Consider the following 17,822-nt stretch of genomic DNA (forward strand, 5'->3'; position numbering starts at 1 on the left):
TTTCGTTTTAACCACTTTACAGGTCATTCTCTTGAATGTATCCTCTTTTGTTCCTTACTGAATGCTGTTTCAGTTCCAATTCTGTTTAATGGTTACTTGCCTGTTCGCTACAGATGCCAAATAGGCTGCTGAGTGTTTCGAGCATTTTCTGTTTTCGTTTCGTGAAATTAGTGTGCTTTAAGCCTTGATGGCGCTTGCTTTTTGAATTAATGCAAATTTTAGCACGGGGGTGGGGAGAGTCGAGGCTGTGATTAAAAAAAAAGACCCAAATAAACTTCTTAAACCAATGTAATTGGCCAATTCCTACTTGCCTGTCAGATTATTCCAAATACTTTAGAATTGTTTGGAAAAGATAATTTATACATACATATAAAAGACTGCAGATTTTAAGTTTGAACCTTTACAGAATTGTGACGGGGACTCGGGAATGAGGAGTCTTTGTACAGCTGCATGTTAACACAGAGACCCTGAGTAATCGACCAACTGGTAGGTCTCAGCCAATGGGTTGCTGCCTGGTGGCTCTTTGATGCAGGACTTGTGGTGTCGGCGGGTCAGTGCAGGGCGAGCGATGGTTGGGTGCGTGCTGCCGCTGGTGTCCCTGGTCTGCTTGATCTCCGCTCCCACCTGCAGTCAGAGAGTGGAGCAACCTCACCGCAGGTTCGAGTACAAGTATAGCTTCAAAGGGCCGCACCTAGTGTTGCAGGACAGCACCATCCCTTTCTGGACACACTATGGCAGTAAGTTTCGACTTGTTCCTGGAGACTGGCTAGGAAAAACTTTGCATACTGCGTTTTTGCCCCTCCCACTACTTCTCAATTGACCCTTTGCAACGAGTAATTAATTAACCTTCAACTAGGTAGCTGGTCACAAAGCAATTCCTCTTTAATTTGTTGTGTGCATTGCTTTGCACGTTTTTTTTAACTTTAAAAAATGTTAGGAAGTAGCAAGAACAATGTTTTTTTTGGGGGGGGGGGGTGCAATATTCTCAAGTTTGCGATCATTTGCTCAGAGTTTTGTGATCTGCAGTGATAGTTTGGTTGTTAAACTTCCAGTCCTTATCGGCTGCCAGAGGTCGCCTACTGATCAGAGACAGATCTTCCCCCTTCACCACTTTACCTGGTATTTAAAACATGCTTTCAAACGCACGTCTCTGTGCAGGCCATCTATCAGACCCACACTAAACATTGCTTCTGTGCGACAGTTTTCATTTCGTGGCTCAGTTGGTGGTACATTCTCTCGCCTTTGTCACAAGGTACCGGGTTCAAGTTCCACTCCAGGGCTTGAACACAAAAATCAAGGCTGACACTCCAGTGCAGCACTGAGGGAGTGCTGTACTGTCAGTGGTGTTGTCTCTCAGATTGAGAGGTTAAACCAAGGTCCGATCTGCCTGGTCAGGTGGATGTAAAAGATCCCATGGCACTATTTCGAAGAGGAGCAGGGGGAATTATCCCCGGTGTCCTGCCCAATATTTATCCCTCAGTCAACATCACAGAAACAGATTATCCTGTCATTATCATTTTCCTGTTTGTGGGATCTTGCTGTGTGCAAATTGGCTGCCGCATTTCCTACGTTACAACAGTGACCACGCTTTAAAAGTACTTCATTGGCTGTAAAGCACTTTGGGACATCCGGTGGTCGTGAAAAAGCATTATATAAATGCAAGTCTTTTTTCTTTACTGTTGTACCTACTGCAATGGCAATAAATACTCTTAAATTATTCTCTGTGTCATCATTGTCCTCTGCTGGCAAAAGAGTATTAAATTTTTTTTAAACGTTCAAAACTAATGGAAAGTAATCTGTCAATCATGCAAGGATGCTGATGTTATGTAAGGAACAGACATTCTATAACTTCCTGGCATTCAGCACTTGCATCATTATTTTTCACTAGGCCAAGACCAGTTGGTATGCATGAACTTTGGTTTTATTTCTTTGGTATCTGTCTTATTTGTATTTTTTTTTGCATCGTGTGAGAGGCTGTTTGGGTCACATACCCACAGTCCATATTTCAACAACCCAGAACCAGGTCAAATTATAGATTCCGTAATTGGTGGTGTCGAGTTTTTTTTTGTTGGGAGAAGCTACTTAACGGGGATTCATTTTCTCAATTACCTCACGGAATTTATCTTAATTTGTTTCATTCTAATAATTTATGTTTCCATTGCCTATATGCTACTGCAGTCTATTATATGTACTGAGCTTTAGTCTATTTGGAGATCTTAAATTTGGAGCTCCATTGTCCAATTACATCAGCAAAAATGGAGATATGTACCTCAAGCTAACAAAGGGGTTAAGTTACTCCGTTTAAATACCTCTGGTTATGAGCATCAATCTATATTGGGCCTAAACATCAAAACACTGGATTTGCCTTATGTGCACCACAGAAACAGGCCATTCAGCACAACTGGTCGATGCCAATGTTTGTGCTCCACATGAACCTCCTCCCAACCCTATCAGCATATATTCCTATTCCTTTCTGTCCGGTGTACTTTTCTCGTTTCCCATTAAATGCTATTCACCTCAACTATTTCATGTAGTATTGAGTTTCACATTCTCCCCACTCTCTCTCTGAAGAAATTTATCCTGAATTCCTTACTAAATTTATTAGTGTCTTGTTAGTGCCTACCTTATGATTATGAACCCAGGCATTTGTCTCCCCTTGAATTATCTATCTCTTCCTGATTTTTTAAAATAATGGTTATATTTCTGTTTAAAAAGGTCCCAGCGAAGGAGGAAACAAAATGGAAGATTTTTATTGTACAAAACTCTTCCTATGTTGTAATGAAATCTTTGTGCTGTGAAGTGTAGTCTGATTACATGCCTAAGTCTGGGGTCTGCGATTAAGATTACAGCCTACGAGGCCCTCTGTCTGATCCAGTGTTGCTATGGTGACGTTTAAGTGCCATCTTAGTTCAAGATGTCAATGCACTTTGAAGAACTTAATCAAGGATTAAAATGGTTAAACTCTACATTTGTTGCATCAAGAAAGGCTTTCTTCATCAAATTATTTTCTAGTCAATTGGACTTTTAACCAGTTAGACAAACACTCACAGTCACCCTCGTTGTATATAAGGATTTATTTTTCAAATAAGTAACCTAATAGTTCTTTCTCTATTACTCAGGTGCCCTTCCGAGTTCTGAACGAATCCGAGTTGTTCCCTCAATGCGAAGCCAAAGTGGATCTGTTTGGACCAAGAATAACGTAGCATTTGAAAACTGGGAGGTAGAAGTTGCATTTCGTATAAGTGGCAGGAACAGAATTGGTGCAGATGGACTGGTGCGTTTTTCCTCCTTTTCAGCAAACTTAAGCTTTCTAAAAATTTCCGTGATGTGCAGGAATTCATTAGAAAGCTGCAATTTGGTGGGTTGGGAGCTGATGACTACACTTAAAATTTGTTCAGAGAATGTTTCGATGTGATCTATTCTATTGCCCTTATGGGGCTTTTAGTAATTGCTATTGCAAGACCTCTACCCCATGACTCAGTTTGCATGTATTATGCAACACAGCACTCAAAATATTCAAAGCTGTTGACTATGGAGCACTGCATAATACTGAAGCAAAAAACAAGTCACTTTCACACTCTTTGCTAATGTCAGAAACGTCATGAGCAAAAGTAAGAGAACCTACTTTCTGTGCACATAAATTTTTTCAGTGATGAGCGAACGTTAAACATGCCTGTTACTTGATCCAATGTTGTGTATTGATCTGGAAGATGAGCTTGATTACTGTAGCTGAAAAGAATTCAAGATGGTGATTGAATCCTGAGTCTAGGGAGGCCCTTGATCTTGGTGAGCATTTAGTGAGGATCTTGTGGAGAATCTCTGTCACTATACATGTCATGCGAATACATCTTTATACCCAAGATTTATCCATGATTTAAATTTTATCTGGTTCTCAATGTGTCAACTCTTTGGCCTTTTACTCCAGATTTGATCTCAACAGTTTAAGTTGGTCAGAATTCCTATCTACAGTAATTGAATGAATGTGGTGTCTGGTTACGTCTCAGACTGCTTTGCAATTCTTTTTTAAAATATGCAATGACTGCTGTTATGTAGGTAAATATACTTCAATTCACGATCAATCCAGCAAAGTTTGTGTTCTTATCACCCTGTTAGAGTCCATTTGCTCAAGGGTTAACTAAAAGCTCAGGGAGCTTAGCAACACGACCAGATTTTGCAATATATCCCTGGCACATTTGTGCTAATAAAAACAAAGCAGATCGTTACTTTCTCTTCAGTTCTATTTTTCAAAGCATCCTTGGTGAAAGTAATCAACTTTTTATTTAATAAATGAATATAACTCCCTAATAAAGCCATTACAAAGTTGCCTTAATAGCTACCAATATTTAAGTTGCATCTGATTTAATGGAACCCAATTTTCAGTGCCTGTGTGAAATGAACTCTGCTTAAATTTTACTACAGCTTGTATACTGTTAATGGGAAAGTGGAGTAGATACTACATTCTTGGGTGAGTGTATCTATTTTCTTTCTTCCTGTGAACTACATGAACCATCACAAGCTGAGAGGGCAATCCAATCCCACACCCCTCTCTCCACGACTCCACAGCCAGCTGTCATTTTCCTTCCTTGGTGTCTGCTCCCACCTCCAAATTGCCGTGTGGAGAATACGGAGTACAAAACACTCCATCATGCAAAGAAGCTGTTCTGGCGTGAGCTGCCAATCTGCTGGACGTTAGCAGCAATATATGATCGTTCGTGAATCCACCAACATGGGTAGGTGCTCATAACCTCTCCTGTCGTGACAGGCCATATGGTACACCAGAGAGAGAGGGCCAACGGGGCCAGTTTTTGGAGCAGTTGATCACTGGGATGGTGTCGGCATCATCTTCGACACATTCGACAATGATGGCAGGGTAAGTAACAAAAATGAGCAAAGTAACCCCTGTTGAACTAGTTTCTGTGAAATACATGCATGAATTTTGAAGTCATTGTGATGTTACTTTGCTTTAAATCAGTGATTTGTGTAAAAGGGCTCTGGGTCACTTTGGCCAACATACACAATATTTGCAGCCGACTTTCAAGGTACAATTGGTTGTCCCATCAGAGTTGGAGTTCAGCGTTGTTCCCTCCCTATAAGATCTATAGTTTCAATATAACTATCAGTCCTATTGTTTTTTTCCACCTTCTGTGCACTGACCCTACATTTTCTTTGGCAGCTGGTGCTATATTTTCAATTGGGAGCTCACTTCAGGAAGATGCAGATCTGAGTGGTAGATCTCTTGGATCCCTTGGAGCATCCTTGGGAGTGGGGGAAATTAGTGACTAATGCTGATTTTAAATAGAAGTTTGCAGCATGAAGCAAAAGCAGAATATTTGTGGGTGATGGCACTTGATAGCATTAAGCCTTTTGAAATAAATGAACAGCATTTGAGAAACTCTGGCCTTACAGTGGTTATAAAAGTGTGAAACAATGGCTGATCTGTGCTGTTCCAGAAATCTGAGTTCTAATTACATTTTATTTGTCGGGTAATTTTACTTAATGGAGACATTGAAGACATTTTATTCAGTACAGTTGTTATACAAGTAATTCTCCTCTTTGCTCTTGCCTTTCAATGTCAGTGGTTTCTATCCAGTAGGAGGGTGATGGTGACACGTTAGAGGAGCATGCAGTAAGAGCTGATAATTACAGGAGATTTTAATTCTCCAAAAGTAGATAGATATGTAAAATGGTTCGACAAGAAAGGGTCGGATATTTTGATTGTATGTTCCCACTCAACATGTTGCTACTGCACAAAAAAAGCAGGACTATGTAGTTGAAAAGAACTCATTTGTAGGGTTATGGGTAGAAAGCTGGGCATGGTGTTAATTGTGTATCAATTGTTTGATTATAAGCAGGTGCAGGGTGTTAATTGGAGTCTTATTTGAGCATTTATAAGCAGACACGAACTGAGACTGGTGGAGGGTTTTGAGTGAGGAGCTACATGTTTGTAATCCGTTTATGCTACACAAGTGTGAAACTGAGTAAAGATAGGCTCCAGCATTATCCTTCCACAACGAGCTTTCTGCAGTTGAACGTGGTAGCAGAGGATGGTTGCCTGAAGCTGAAGGTTGGAAACTAGGAATTAAACAAATAAAACTTAAATCTCATGGGCTATTGTGGAAAATATGGCAGAAAGCAAGTGTAAATTGTCAGGGTATGGTTACCCTCCCATTTTCTGAGTCTGAACCATATGACCAGTGGAAGAATGAAGTGGATATATGGACATGGGTTACATTTCTACCAAAGGGGAAATAAGGTATGGCATTGGCATTGTCAATTCCTACCAAGAGTAAAATCAGAAGTAAAGTGTTTTGTGAACTGGATGCTCGTCAGTTCGGTACTGATGAAATTTACAAGAAAAATGACCTGTTGAATACATGTGACGCATGGTCAGACTTTGATAGATTTTGGAAAACAGATAATTGTTCAATGGAGGAATACGTCATGGACTTTAATAGACTGTATAGAAGATTGTGGAAATTCAATTTGGAGATCCCTGGTTCAGTGCTAGCATTTAAATTGCTAGATTGTGTTATGGACAGGCTCCTGGTTCTAACTGGGGTTTGGTTCTTGGACAAAGACTCCCTGTTGGATCAAATGTCTGCTGCCTTAAAGAAATTCCTGGGTAAACAGTCATTTCCTGTTCTAGTAGAACAAACAGGGCATTCAGCAGTGAGATAAAGAATGGAGGACTCAATATTTACTAGATTTCTAAATGGTCCAGATACTGGCAGGCATAAGTACGATGGAAGAATTAAAGACTGGAGGAATGAGGATGAAAGCATCTTTAGCAGATCTGACTATTACAGTGGAAGACAGAATTGGAACAGCTATCATAGGTGAATGAATCCCAGGAATGCCTGAGGAACAGTTTTGAAAGGTGCTTCAGATGTGACTCAAAGTATCATTATGCAATGAACTGCCCTGAGCGGAGGGGCAGAGTCCTCGAAATAACACACAACGCAGAGAATTCTGAGGCAGAAGAGGAAGATACTGATGAATCTTAAAAAACTGTATGATTCACAAGGAGTTTTAATCCTGCAATGAATGTGTTAGTTGCGGATTCGTTCAACTGTACTGAATTGGATAGTGCTTGCATGTCAACATTGTGATTGTAACCAATCGAACTGATTGGTTACATTGTTATCTGGATTCACTTAGTAATGAGGATTGACGCAGGGTTAAGGAGTATAAAAGTACTACCAGCTTTAGGTTTGGTGATAACACATTGAAGTCACTGAACAGAGTAGTAATTCCATGTAAAATAGCTGGGGTAAGCCACTTTACCAGTGCTGATGTAGTCTCCAGTGAGATACCGTTACTGTTCAGTAAGCCTTCAATGAAAAAGGAGCAAATGAAACTTGATATGGAGCATGATCAGGCAATTGTTTTTGGAAAGTCAGTGTATTTGCAATTTACCACGTCAGGGCATTATTGTATCCCCTTAACAAAACCTGATGTTTCTCGTCAGAGTGTTAGAACAGTATTAATAGCATCAGGTGTTAAGAATCAGAGAGATAAGAAGCAAATTGTCTTAAAGGTACACAGACAATTTGCTCACCCTTCTTGTCAGGTTAAAAACCCTGCTGAAGGATGCAGGTGTGATTGAAGAGTATATAGGATAATAGAAGAGATTAGTGAAAAGTGTGAAATCTGTAAAAAAGTATCGGAGGACACCATCCATTGGTACATGACTTAAATGAGGCAGTTGCCATGGTTTTGAAGGTGTGGGACAAAAACAAGAATATTTTCATTCTACATTTTATACACCTAGCAACTAGTTTTAGTTTTTCTACAATAATAAATAGCAAGGACAAAAGGGTGATTATAGACAAAATTATGGATAAATGGATAGGAACTGGATTTGGGGCACCTGCTAAGTTTCTGACTGATAATGGTGGGGAATTTTCCAGTGACGAGTTCAGAGACATGTGTGAATACATGAACATTATGGTTATGAATACTGCAGCTGAAAGTCCTTTCAGCAGTGGGCTTTGTGAAAGGAATCACACTGTGGTTGATGAAATGTTCCATAAAATCGTAGCTGACCAGCCAAACTGCAAGTTGACAACTGCCCTGGCATGGGCCGTTCATGTGAAGAATTTGCTTCAGATGGTTGGAGGATATAATCCCTGGCAATTGGTCTATGGGCAGAATCCCAAATTGCCTTCTGTACTATGCGACAGTTCTCCTGCTCTAGAAGGTGCTGCAGTTAGTTCTGTACATTTGAATGCTTTACATGCAGGGAGACTGGCTTTCATCAAGGCTGAGGGCTCTGAGTAAGGTAGGAGAGCTCTGAGGCATCGTATAGGGCCATCGGAGGTAGAATTTTTAGTTCAGGAGATTTGGTGTATTATAAAAGAGAGAGGCATAGGGAATGGAAGGGCCCTGGTAAGGTAATCAGTCGTGATGGTAAGACAGTAGTCACCCAGCATGAAAATCAAACTGTTAAGTTTCTTTCCTTGTGATTGGGGTTGATTCCAAAATCTCAGAATCTGAGCAGTTGATAGAGGGAAACATTACACCTCATACTGCAAATATTCATGTGTTTTGTGATGAAGGTCCTGAGACACAGAATGAGGTAGATCAAGGGTTGGATAGTAATGTGAGCTCAAGAAAGAGCTATCGCATCCAAAGGACTATTTCCCTGAGTAGATACTAGGGTGACACACATTCAAGGAGTCTAATAGATGGAGGGATGCAACAATTGTGGGGTGTGCAGGAAAATCTATAGGCAAGTTTAAATATTGGTTAAATGTTCAAGATGATGGCCAAGAAGCAAGGTGCATGGACTGGCAGAATGGGGTGAAAGAGTGGAGGGTAAAAAAGCTCAGTGCAAGTTCTAATAGTGGGTCTGGGAGTGACTCTTGCGTAAGGAAGCGATCGCGTACCAGAGAAAGAGCCTCTGATAAAGTGTGAGGGAGATCTTCTAGCAGTAGTCCTGAAAGACATCAAAGTGCTCATAGAGGCCGTAGTCTGTGCAGATTCCACAATGAAGCGAAGGCTAGAGAGCAGTCTCAGAATAGAACTAGAAGCAGAAGTCCTCATGACCATGAAGTTTTAGTGGCCGCTGATAAACTTGGGGAAAAATTAATAAGAGAAGTAAAACATAAGGAGCTTGGAATTTATTCTGAGGTACCAGATAGGGGACAGTCAGCCTTGTCACAAAGATGAATTTGTACTGAAAAAGTCCTTCCTGATGGAACTTTTAAGGCTAAAGCGAGGCTAGTTGCGAGGGGTTTTGAAGAGCGACTGGGTGATACCGATGTTAGAGTGGACTCTCCTACAGCTAGAAAAGTAATCTTGAAAACCTTTTTAGCTCTCTTGGCCACATATTCATGGTAGTGTAGATCCATTGACATAAAAGCCACCTTTCTGCAGGGTGATACTTTTCAGAGAGCAGTGTTTCTGAAACCACCTAAAGAGGCAGCAGATGCAGAAAGAACATTATGGAAGCTGACCAAATGCATCTTTGGCCTTAATGATGCTTCCAGGGTGTGGTATTTCTCGGTGAGATCTGTTTTGTTGAAAATTGGTTGTTTTTAACTAAAAGCAGATCCTGCCATGTTTTACTGGTATCATAAAGGGAAACTTGCAGACATCACCATGATGCATGTTGATGGTTTCTTATGGGGTGGTACTGTGGATTATGAGAAATCTATTAAGATTAGGGCAGAATTTAAGTTTGGGAGTCCGGCGTGTGGGGCCTTTAAATTTATTGGTCTAAATATTAAGCAGACTAAGTCTGGAATAAATTTAAATCAACAATCCTATTTAGACAGTGTTACTCCCATCCCAGTTAATTGTGTTCGGTCATCACAGAAAGGTGATAGTCTATCTAAAGCAGAGACTGAGCAATTTCGAGGCTTGATTGGTCAATTAAACTGGTTGTGCACTCAGACCAGGCCTGATGCTAGTTTCGATGTGCTGGAGGTTAGCACGATGATGAAACATCTGTAAGTTGAGAATGTTTTAAGGGCAAATAAAACATGAAAAAACTAAATCTGGAGAAATGTGTACTGAAGTTCCCATCCTTAGGTGACCCAAAGATCATGAATCTAATAATTTTTAGTGATGCTTCACATACTAATCTTGCTGATGGGTATTTGAGTGCAGCTGGTTTCATAATATTTCTGATGGATGAAAACAGGAAATGTTGTCCTTTAGATTGGGAGGTGAAAATAAAACCGGTTGTTAAAAGCACTTTAGCTGCAGAAACACTGGGTATTGGGGAGGCAGTGGACATGGGGTTCTATTTGTCAAGCATTTTAGGTGCAATTCTGAACAAGGGACATACTGAAGATAGGATACCCATTGAATGTTACGTGGATAATAGTTCTTTGTGGGACAATGTACACTCTACAAAAAGCATTACACCATTAACAGATTCTCTTTCTTTTATAATGTATCAATTGTCTGATTATGTACAGGTGGAGGGTGTTAATTGGAGTCTTACTTGAGCACTTATAATCAGACACTTACTGAGACTGGTGAAGGGTTTTGAGTGAGGAGCTACGTGTTTGTAATCCTTTTACTATTATGACCAGGTGAGGAAAAGGTCTTGGGTTCCCTTTCAGCCTTCACCTGGGCTTACTGTAACAGGGTCTAATTTTAAACACCATGTTTTTAGCTCCCCCTTGGTGAATCCTTTGTTCACCGCTTTCCAATTATAAGGCAAAGAAATTAGCACAAACAGGCTTTCTTAGGTTTAAAGAAGAAAGTTGAAATTTATTAAACTCTAATTCGGTTAACGCCTACAGATTAGAGGCCTGCTTTAGGTTGGGAAAAAGAACCTGACCCGAGCCGACCATCGTTTTACTTGCCTTCCCACTGGGAAGCTCCACCGAGCTGCAGCGCTTGCGTGATGATATGATGGTGACGTCATCGCGCTCTGCGCAGACTCAGTTTTGTCCCGGACTCCCAGCTCGGGTAAGTTTGTTTTTTTTCATTTCAATACTTACCAGCAGAGCACTTACTGGGTGTGTCCGGCCTGGCCTGACCCGACCCGACCCGACCCAACCCGATTCGGGCCTGACACGAACCCGACACATGTCATTGGGTTCGGGTCGGGTAGCAGGCCTCTACTACAGATACACGACACGCCCACACTAGCATGCATACGTGATACACACATGCAAATAGAGACAGAAAAGAGCAGAAGAAAAATAAAGTGGAAAGGTTTTAAGCAACATCTGAAGAGTTTTTGTTACGGTTCTTCGAGCTCGCTGTAGAGTCCTTGATTGTAGGTAGATCTTGCTTTTCGTTGGGGCCCAGTATTCTTCTTATAAATTGTTCGCTGTAGGAGACTTTTCTCTCTTGGGATTAACTTGTCTTCACTGGATTCAGAGGCTTGTGAGAAAGAGATGGAAGCAGGCAGACAGGACAGATCTTCTCAATCCAGGAGCATTCTGCTTTCTGTCCAAACTGTTTGTACAAATTAAAAAAAAAACTCAGGTTGCCCAGCAGGTTAGTCATGTGACTAGCTGGTTTGACCATGTCCGTTTGTGTATTCGGCCATCTTAGCAGTCAACCTGGAATGTGAGCTCCCCCACTTTCAACCTCTGGTGATCAAAAGTCCATTGTGGGTTGAATGTGTCAGGGAATGGCTGCTTTCTCTTTCCAAACACTGTCTGTTAATATGCAGATGTCTTTCCAGCCAAGATCTGGCAATTTTTTTTAAAGCAAGTCCTTTCTTCACTTCAACAGCAGTTTGAAATTTAATGTCAATGTGGCGAAATTAATATGCCTCATGCTTGGCAGGTGGGGACCTGCATGACACTATGTACAATAAATATGAAACTGAGTAAATATAGGTTGCAGCATTATCCTTCCATAACGAGCTTTCTGGAGTTGAACACATGGGACTAAATAGGACAGCTGGTTTCAAAGAGCCAGCACAGACACAATGAGCCAAGTGTGATGACCTGTGCTGTAAGATTCTATGACTTGGCCTAGTTCTGGTCAATGAAGCCTAGCAAGTAGGTGAGCTAAAAGTGGGAGAATATTTGGGAAGACAGTGATCACAGTACATTCCGTATCAGAATAGCAAGTGAAAAATAAAGGTGAAGGGCATTTGATTGGGGGGGGGGGGGGGGGGGGGGGGGGAAGGGGGTGGGTTGGGGAGAGAGAAAAAAGGGACCTTTCCCATAATAAATTGAAGGAAAATTGGCAAACAGAACCATAGAATAGAAACTACCTTAGAAGTGATGCAACAAATCAATGATATTTCAGTAAGGAAAATAAGCAGTGCATTTAAGAGTGAGGATTCATGGATAGATAGGGAGATCGAGGCAAGTTTTAATGATGGGAACATAAGCATCATGTTTCCAGGATAGATAATAAAAAAGCATGAATATAAACAATGTATGTTAGCTACAGTGTACGACTCATAAAACCTGTAACCTACCTTAAATTCTCTTGTGGCTGAATTCAAATCATCGGCTTGGATAATGGGTGATGTTGCTTGATGTGATCAAAAGTACTGACAACAGTTTGCGATTTTGGCAATGAAGGATTTTGCAATCTGATTATGAAAGGAGTATTTTTTCTGCTAATATGATTGCATGATCATATTCCTGCCTCTGAACCTGAAGGTGGCTGGTGCCAAGAGGTGCAGTTCCACAGCTGCTGACAGCCCTGCCCAGAGGTCTATTTTCCACATGCATCTCAACTGTGGAGGGGAGAAAATATCCCACAGATCAATTCTGCAGTTTGGCGGATTCACAACCTCTAGAATCCTGCTGCAATTTTAGTGCAAGCTCGGCTTTGAAACCTTTTGGATCCATAAAATGAAAGTTTGCTTAACATTCTTCAACATCTCTCTTTTACACTGACTCTTAGAGAAACAATCCAGCCATCCTTGTAGTAGGAAATGATGGGCAACTCACGTATGATCACATGAAGTAAGTTTTCATTTTATTTGTGATATGAAATTGCGGGTTGTTTTCTGAAATATTATTGTTTTGCACATATGGGTTGAATATGGTTTGTTGCCTCAAATTTGTAGTAAGTTGAAGATTTGTAAAATTTTATTTGTAAACTTCCCTCAAATTAGATTTAGAAATTAGATATTTGTTTTAATGGGAGCAAAAGTTAGTATTTCCAAAGCCTATATACAGATGAATTCTTCTCTCGTCTTTCCTCGCCTCCATAATGTTCCTCTTTGCATACAACATGAGCCATAATACAAGACTAAGAGAAACTGGAAGATTGGGAGTTTTTTTTGGTGCTTTATTCTGTAACACTTATAGCTTTTGAGCTCTTGATGCCAAACCTTAATTTTTCGAAATTTTTCTCGGCTGTGGCAGTCATAGTGAGGGACTACATTTGTTGTCCATCCTATTGTCAAATTTTGTTAAAGTTGCTAAGAAGCACTTTGGGACATTTTACTATGCTGAGGGCAATATATAAATACAAGTTGTGTTGTTCTTCATCTGGTTGCTTCAAGATGATGGTGATGGGCTATCTTCCTGAATGATTGGTTTTACTATTGAAGTCTTGCTCGGTCGCTTTGGAGAGATATTAAAACGTAGGGCTGGATTTTACAGCCCCCCAAGGCTGTATCGGAGGTTTAGTGGTGGGGTGAGGGGTTGCATGGAGAGTCGCAACAGGTGGTGGGGGAGGTGGTGGGGCTGAGGGCCCGTTGCCTAGCAGTCTTCCCAGGGCAGGATAGGCTGACCACAGTCTTCCCACCCTGAGGCAAATTGAGGCCCTTAAGTGGCCAATTAAGGGCCTGGTCCTGCCGCCAGTGGATCCTACTGGGGGAGCCTCTGCCACGCGGGGAAAACATGTTGTAACACTGGGCACCCTCCCTGCAGGCTTGGGGTGGGGTGTTCCCTCCTCCGTGGGCAATTTGTGGCCCATGGAGGACTGCCACTGGGAGCAACTTTACCCCCGGGACCTCCCCTCCCCCTGGATTGAAAGACCGCTCCCCCCACCCCCAACTCGCTGGGGGACCATCCAGACTGGCCCCGGCGACCCTGCCTCACCTACCTGTGTTCCGGGGTTCCAGTGCTGGGTCTGAGGCCTCTGCAGTACCAGCAGTGGCCACTGCTCCCGGTAGCGCTGCCGATACTGCTGATCTGCCGGCCCTGTGATTGGCCGGCAGCTCTTGGAGGCGGGATCCCCATCCTTTTAAAGTCTGTAAAGGGTCAGGAATCCCGCCTCCTCAAACCTTGATCAAAAAAAGACTGGGGGTTCGCTCTGAGGTGGGGAAAAAAGGCAGAGGCGGGGATCCCCCTCACCTTTCTCCCCACGGCCAGCACAAAATCCAGCCCTGAGTGTGGGACTGGAGCCACATAAACAGGATATCACAGTTTTCCTTTCCTTCAGGAGCTAAGTGAGCAAGTTTTACAACAGTCCTGCAGCTTTTATGGTCGTTTTTCTGATGCTAGCCCACGATGGCCAGAATTCACTTACCATGGTGAGTTTTGAACATCTAGCCTCCAGGTTGGTAGTTATGCAGCAATCAAATATTTCTTCAAGAAAAAGAGTTGGGAACCTGTTTTTTTGTGTATTCCAAAATGGGGCGTGAGCTCATTATTTCATCTTAATAAAATAACTTTGAAACCAGAAATCTCTTAAGTTTGAACTCATCTGCTTCAAATAAGTTTGTTAAAACTAACTGTGATTGGGTCCATTTGTATTTTAATCCAAATTGCAGCGATGGCGCAACCCAGTCTTTGGGCTCGTGTTTCCGAGATTACCGTAACAACTATCACCCTATCAGAGTCAGGATAAGATATTACCAGAAGACATTGCAGGTAAGCAGTTTAGTGATCTTAATAAACACTGACACTTTTTAAAAGTGTAAATGTGTGTACTAACTTTATAGACTGGCCTGCTCGAACTGTCGTGTTTTGCCAATGTCTCGAGCACCCTTTTCTTTCTCCCTCAACTCGCTCTCTCCCCATTCTTTCCTCTTGAGTGGTGACTTGTGTTGAGGTGCAGCTTGCCCAGGTAGCATTTTTTTTTTCATGAATGAAGCTCGCCCTACGCTTAGCTATTCGGGAGGGAAGATGATGAACAGGTGGTGGCTGATTGTCCAATTACATGTTGCAGCCTGACTTTTATTATCCGTTGACAATTTTTACACTCCCCTCTTTTGTTCCAATTTTGGGGACCATGCTTTTCCAAAGTCAGTTTGGTGTGGTCTCTTTGTCGATCCATTGAAAACTGCTTTAGGGGCCAATTGCAATCGCCAATAGGTCGGGGAAATTGGCATCATGTATCTTCATCATGAAGTTTTTTTTTTTGACTGAAGTTTTGAACAGAGGTGTTCACCCAAAAACGGAAACAGGCCCAGCCCTTGCTTTGAAGGAATAAGTAGTTCTGTTACAAGGTGTATTGATGCTGTCTGTTTTCCTCCCCCTCCCCACCATTGCAGGTATACCTAAATGTGGGGGTGACAGATTTCGATGAGAACTATGAGTTTTGTACTGAAGTCAGAAACATGAACCTTCCTTCTAGTGGATACTTTGGAGTTTCAGCAGCTACTGGAGGCGTTGCTGGTGAGTGAAGAGAGGAGTCTGCGATACTGTAGAGTATATGAATTATGATAACATTCGTATAGATTTTCTTAGCTTCCTGAGTAATTCAGGAGACTAATGCACTGATTTCTATTTGTTTTGGTTGTCCCACTCACCTACAATGCATTTTTAAAATCTGCCAGCAGGGCATCATCAAAATGCAACAATAACTTGCATTTATATAGCACCTTTAATCCCAAGGCGCTTCCCAGGAGCATTATCAAACAAGACTTGACACCGAGCTACATAAGGAGATATTAGGGCAAGTGACCAAACACTTGGTCAAAGAGGTGGGTTTTGAGTAGACAGAGGCAGAGAGTGGGGATTCCAGAATTTAGGGCCCAGGCAGCTGAAGGCACGGCCATCAATTGTGGAGAATTAAAATGGGTGATGGGCAGGAGGCCGGAATTGGCGAAGTGCAGGTATCTCGGAGGGTTCTGGGGCTGAAGGAGATTACAGACATAGGGCAGGGCGAGACCATGGAAGGATTTGAAAAGAAGAATCAGAATTTTAAAATTGAGGCATTGAAACACTGGACTTCGGAAGAAAGCTTTCACAGCAGCTGTTTGTGCACAGCAAGCTCCCACAAACAGAAATGAAATAAATGACCAGATAATCTCTTTTTAGTGATGTTGGTTGAGGGATAAATATTGGCCAGGACACCAGGGAGAACTCCCCTGCTCTTCTTTGAATAGTCCATGGGATCTTTTACATCCACCTGAGGGGGCAGACAAGGCCTCGGTTGGGCACCTCCGACTGTACAGCATGTTTTAATCCAGAAAGCCAGTTGTTGAAGGATAAAACTGGAGCCAATCTTTACTCCAGTCTTACATTTATTCACCGTGAAAGCTTACAAACATATGGCTCCTAACGCAAACCTGCCACTCAGTTTCAATAAATGTCTCCTTAAATGTGCTCTCATACGACCCCATTAATGCCCACCACCGGCATATAATTAAACACAATCGATATACAATTAACATAGCACTCCCTCAATACTGGACTGGAGTGTCAGCTTACATTATGTGCTGCAGTCTCTGGAGTTGGGTTGGTTCATTGACGGTCAAGATTAATCCAGTTGGGTAACAGATTCTGTTCCCTTCCCAGTTGCTGTTGGAAAGGCAGTGTGTGCCTGGAGGAGGGGCGAATGCCGGGAGTATGGGGGTTGGCCTATTTGAGGCAAGAGGTCGTGTGATAAAACCTCCAGGAATCCAAACACAGTTTGCAACCGTGTTCCAGCAGTGCACAATCCATTCCTCAAACTCCGATTACAGTTTGTCTGACACCTGTTCCGCCCACCATCTGATGCCATACTTGGAGCCAGTTCGTCGCTGCGTTCTAGTACTCTTCCCAAATCGATTTCGCACGCACACTACCTCCCAGAATTTCAAGCCCCTCCTAAAAATGGATCAGTCTGAATGCGTCTTTGTCTCATCTACCTTCTTCCCCAAGGAAAATTCCTTCACTTCCTGCGTTGTGCCCAACTCTTCCTTTTGTAAGTTTATTTCCCCTGTTGTTCCTTGTGCTCCTCCCTTTCTATTCCTGCCCTGTTCTCCTCATCTTCCTGACTGGTCTTGTAAAAATATTACATCGCAGAATACTTTCCTGTCTCTTTCCTAATTGAGAAATTACTTTTCTGCAAGGATTTTTACACCAGTGTTTTTGAATTCTTAATTCTAGATGTATTATCCTAAATGCGGAGAATTGAATCAGCCAACATGTATTGTAGGACTGAAGTTTGTGTTTGATGAATCAAGTAGAGTTCTATGGGAGGGGGATGGATGGGGTAAAGCAGTACATTAAGGGCAGATAGTCGCAACAGAAATTTAGGATCAGTGTCAGGCAGAACTTCACAGGCTAAGCAACACTTGGGACGGTCTTTACCTGGGATAATGAGAGGTGGAGGTGGGAGAAGATCAGTTTTTCTCGATGGAGGAGCCAAATGGCCACGTCCATCTGTAGTTATCTGAAAACTGTAATGAAATATCAAGTGTGAACTGGTGATCCAATATGGTGTGGTTTTGGTTCCATCTAGTGGTGGAATTGAAGCGAGACTTAGCAGTTGTAGAGACAGGTGACTCTACCAATTATCCCAGGAATTGCTTTGTGGGGAAAAAAATCATACTGGGTCACAGTTTGTAGAATGAAGGCAAAATTGGTCAAATTTAAGTTTCTAAAAAAAAATAGTGCTACCCTTTGTCAAAGACTAATGTTAGTCGGCAAAGTTCTCGGCAACTGAACCAGTCTTTTCACATTTTCGGCTTCCTATTTGACCCGGAGGTTGGACTTCCAGCTCGT

The 17,822-nt window shown here is 42.0% G+C and overlaps 1 protein-coding gene across 1 annotated transcript in view; it reads left to right on the forward strand.

The window, feature by feature from the left end:
• Positions 1-539: 539 nt before the first annotated feature.
• The window catches only part of LOC137350491 (protein ERGIC-53-like), a 62,955-nt gene continuing 45,672 nt past the window's right edge, over positions 540-17,822 (forward strand). Inside the window, exons 1-6 of the mRNA XM_068015144.1 lie at positions 540-737; positions 3,120-3,274; positions 4,763-4,870; positions 12,838-12,899; positions 14,660-14,759; positions 15,383-15,506. Of these exons, the coding sequence (XP_067871245.1) occupies positions 569-737; positions 3,120-3,274; positions 4,763-4,870; positions 12,838-12,899; positions 14,660-14,759; positions 15,383-15,506 (718 nt within the window). The 5' untranslated portion in view covers positions 540-568. The remainder of the gene's footprint in view (positions 738-3,119; positions 3,275-4,762; positions 4,871-12,837; positions 12,900-14,659; positions 14,760-15,382; positions 15,507-17,822) is intronic.

This window comes from Heterodontus francisci, chromosome 35, assembly GCF_036365525.1.
Source record: "Heterodontus francisci isolate sHetFra1 chromosome 35, sHetFra1.hap1, whole genome shotgun sequence".
Taxonomy (NCBI): domain Eukaryota; kingdom Metazoa; phylum Chordata; class Chondrichthyes; order Heterodontiformes; family Heterodontidae; genus Heterodontus; species Heterodontus francisci.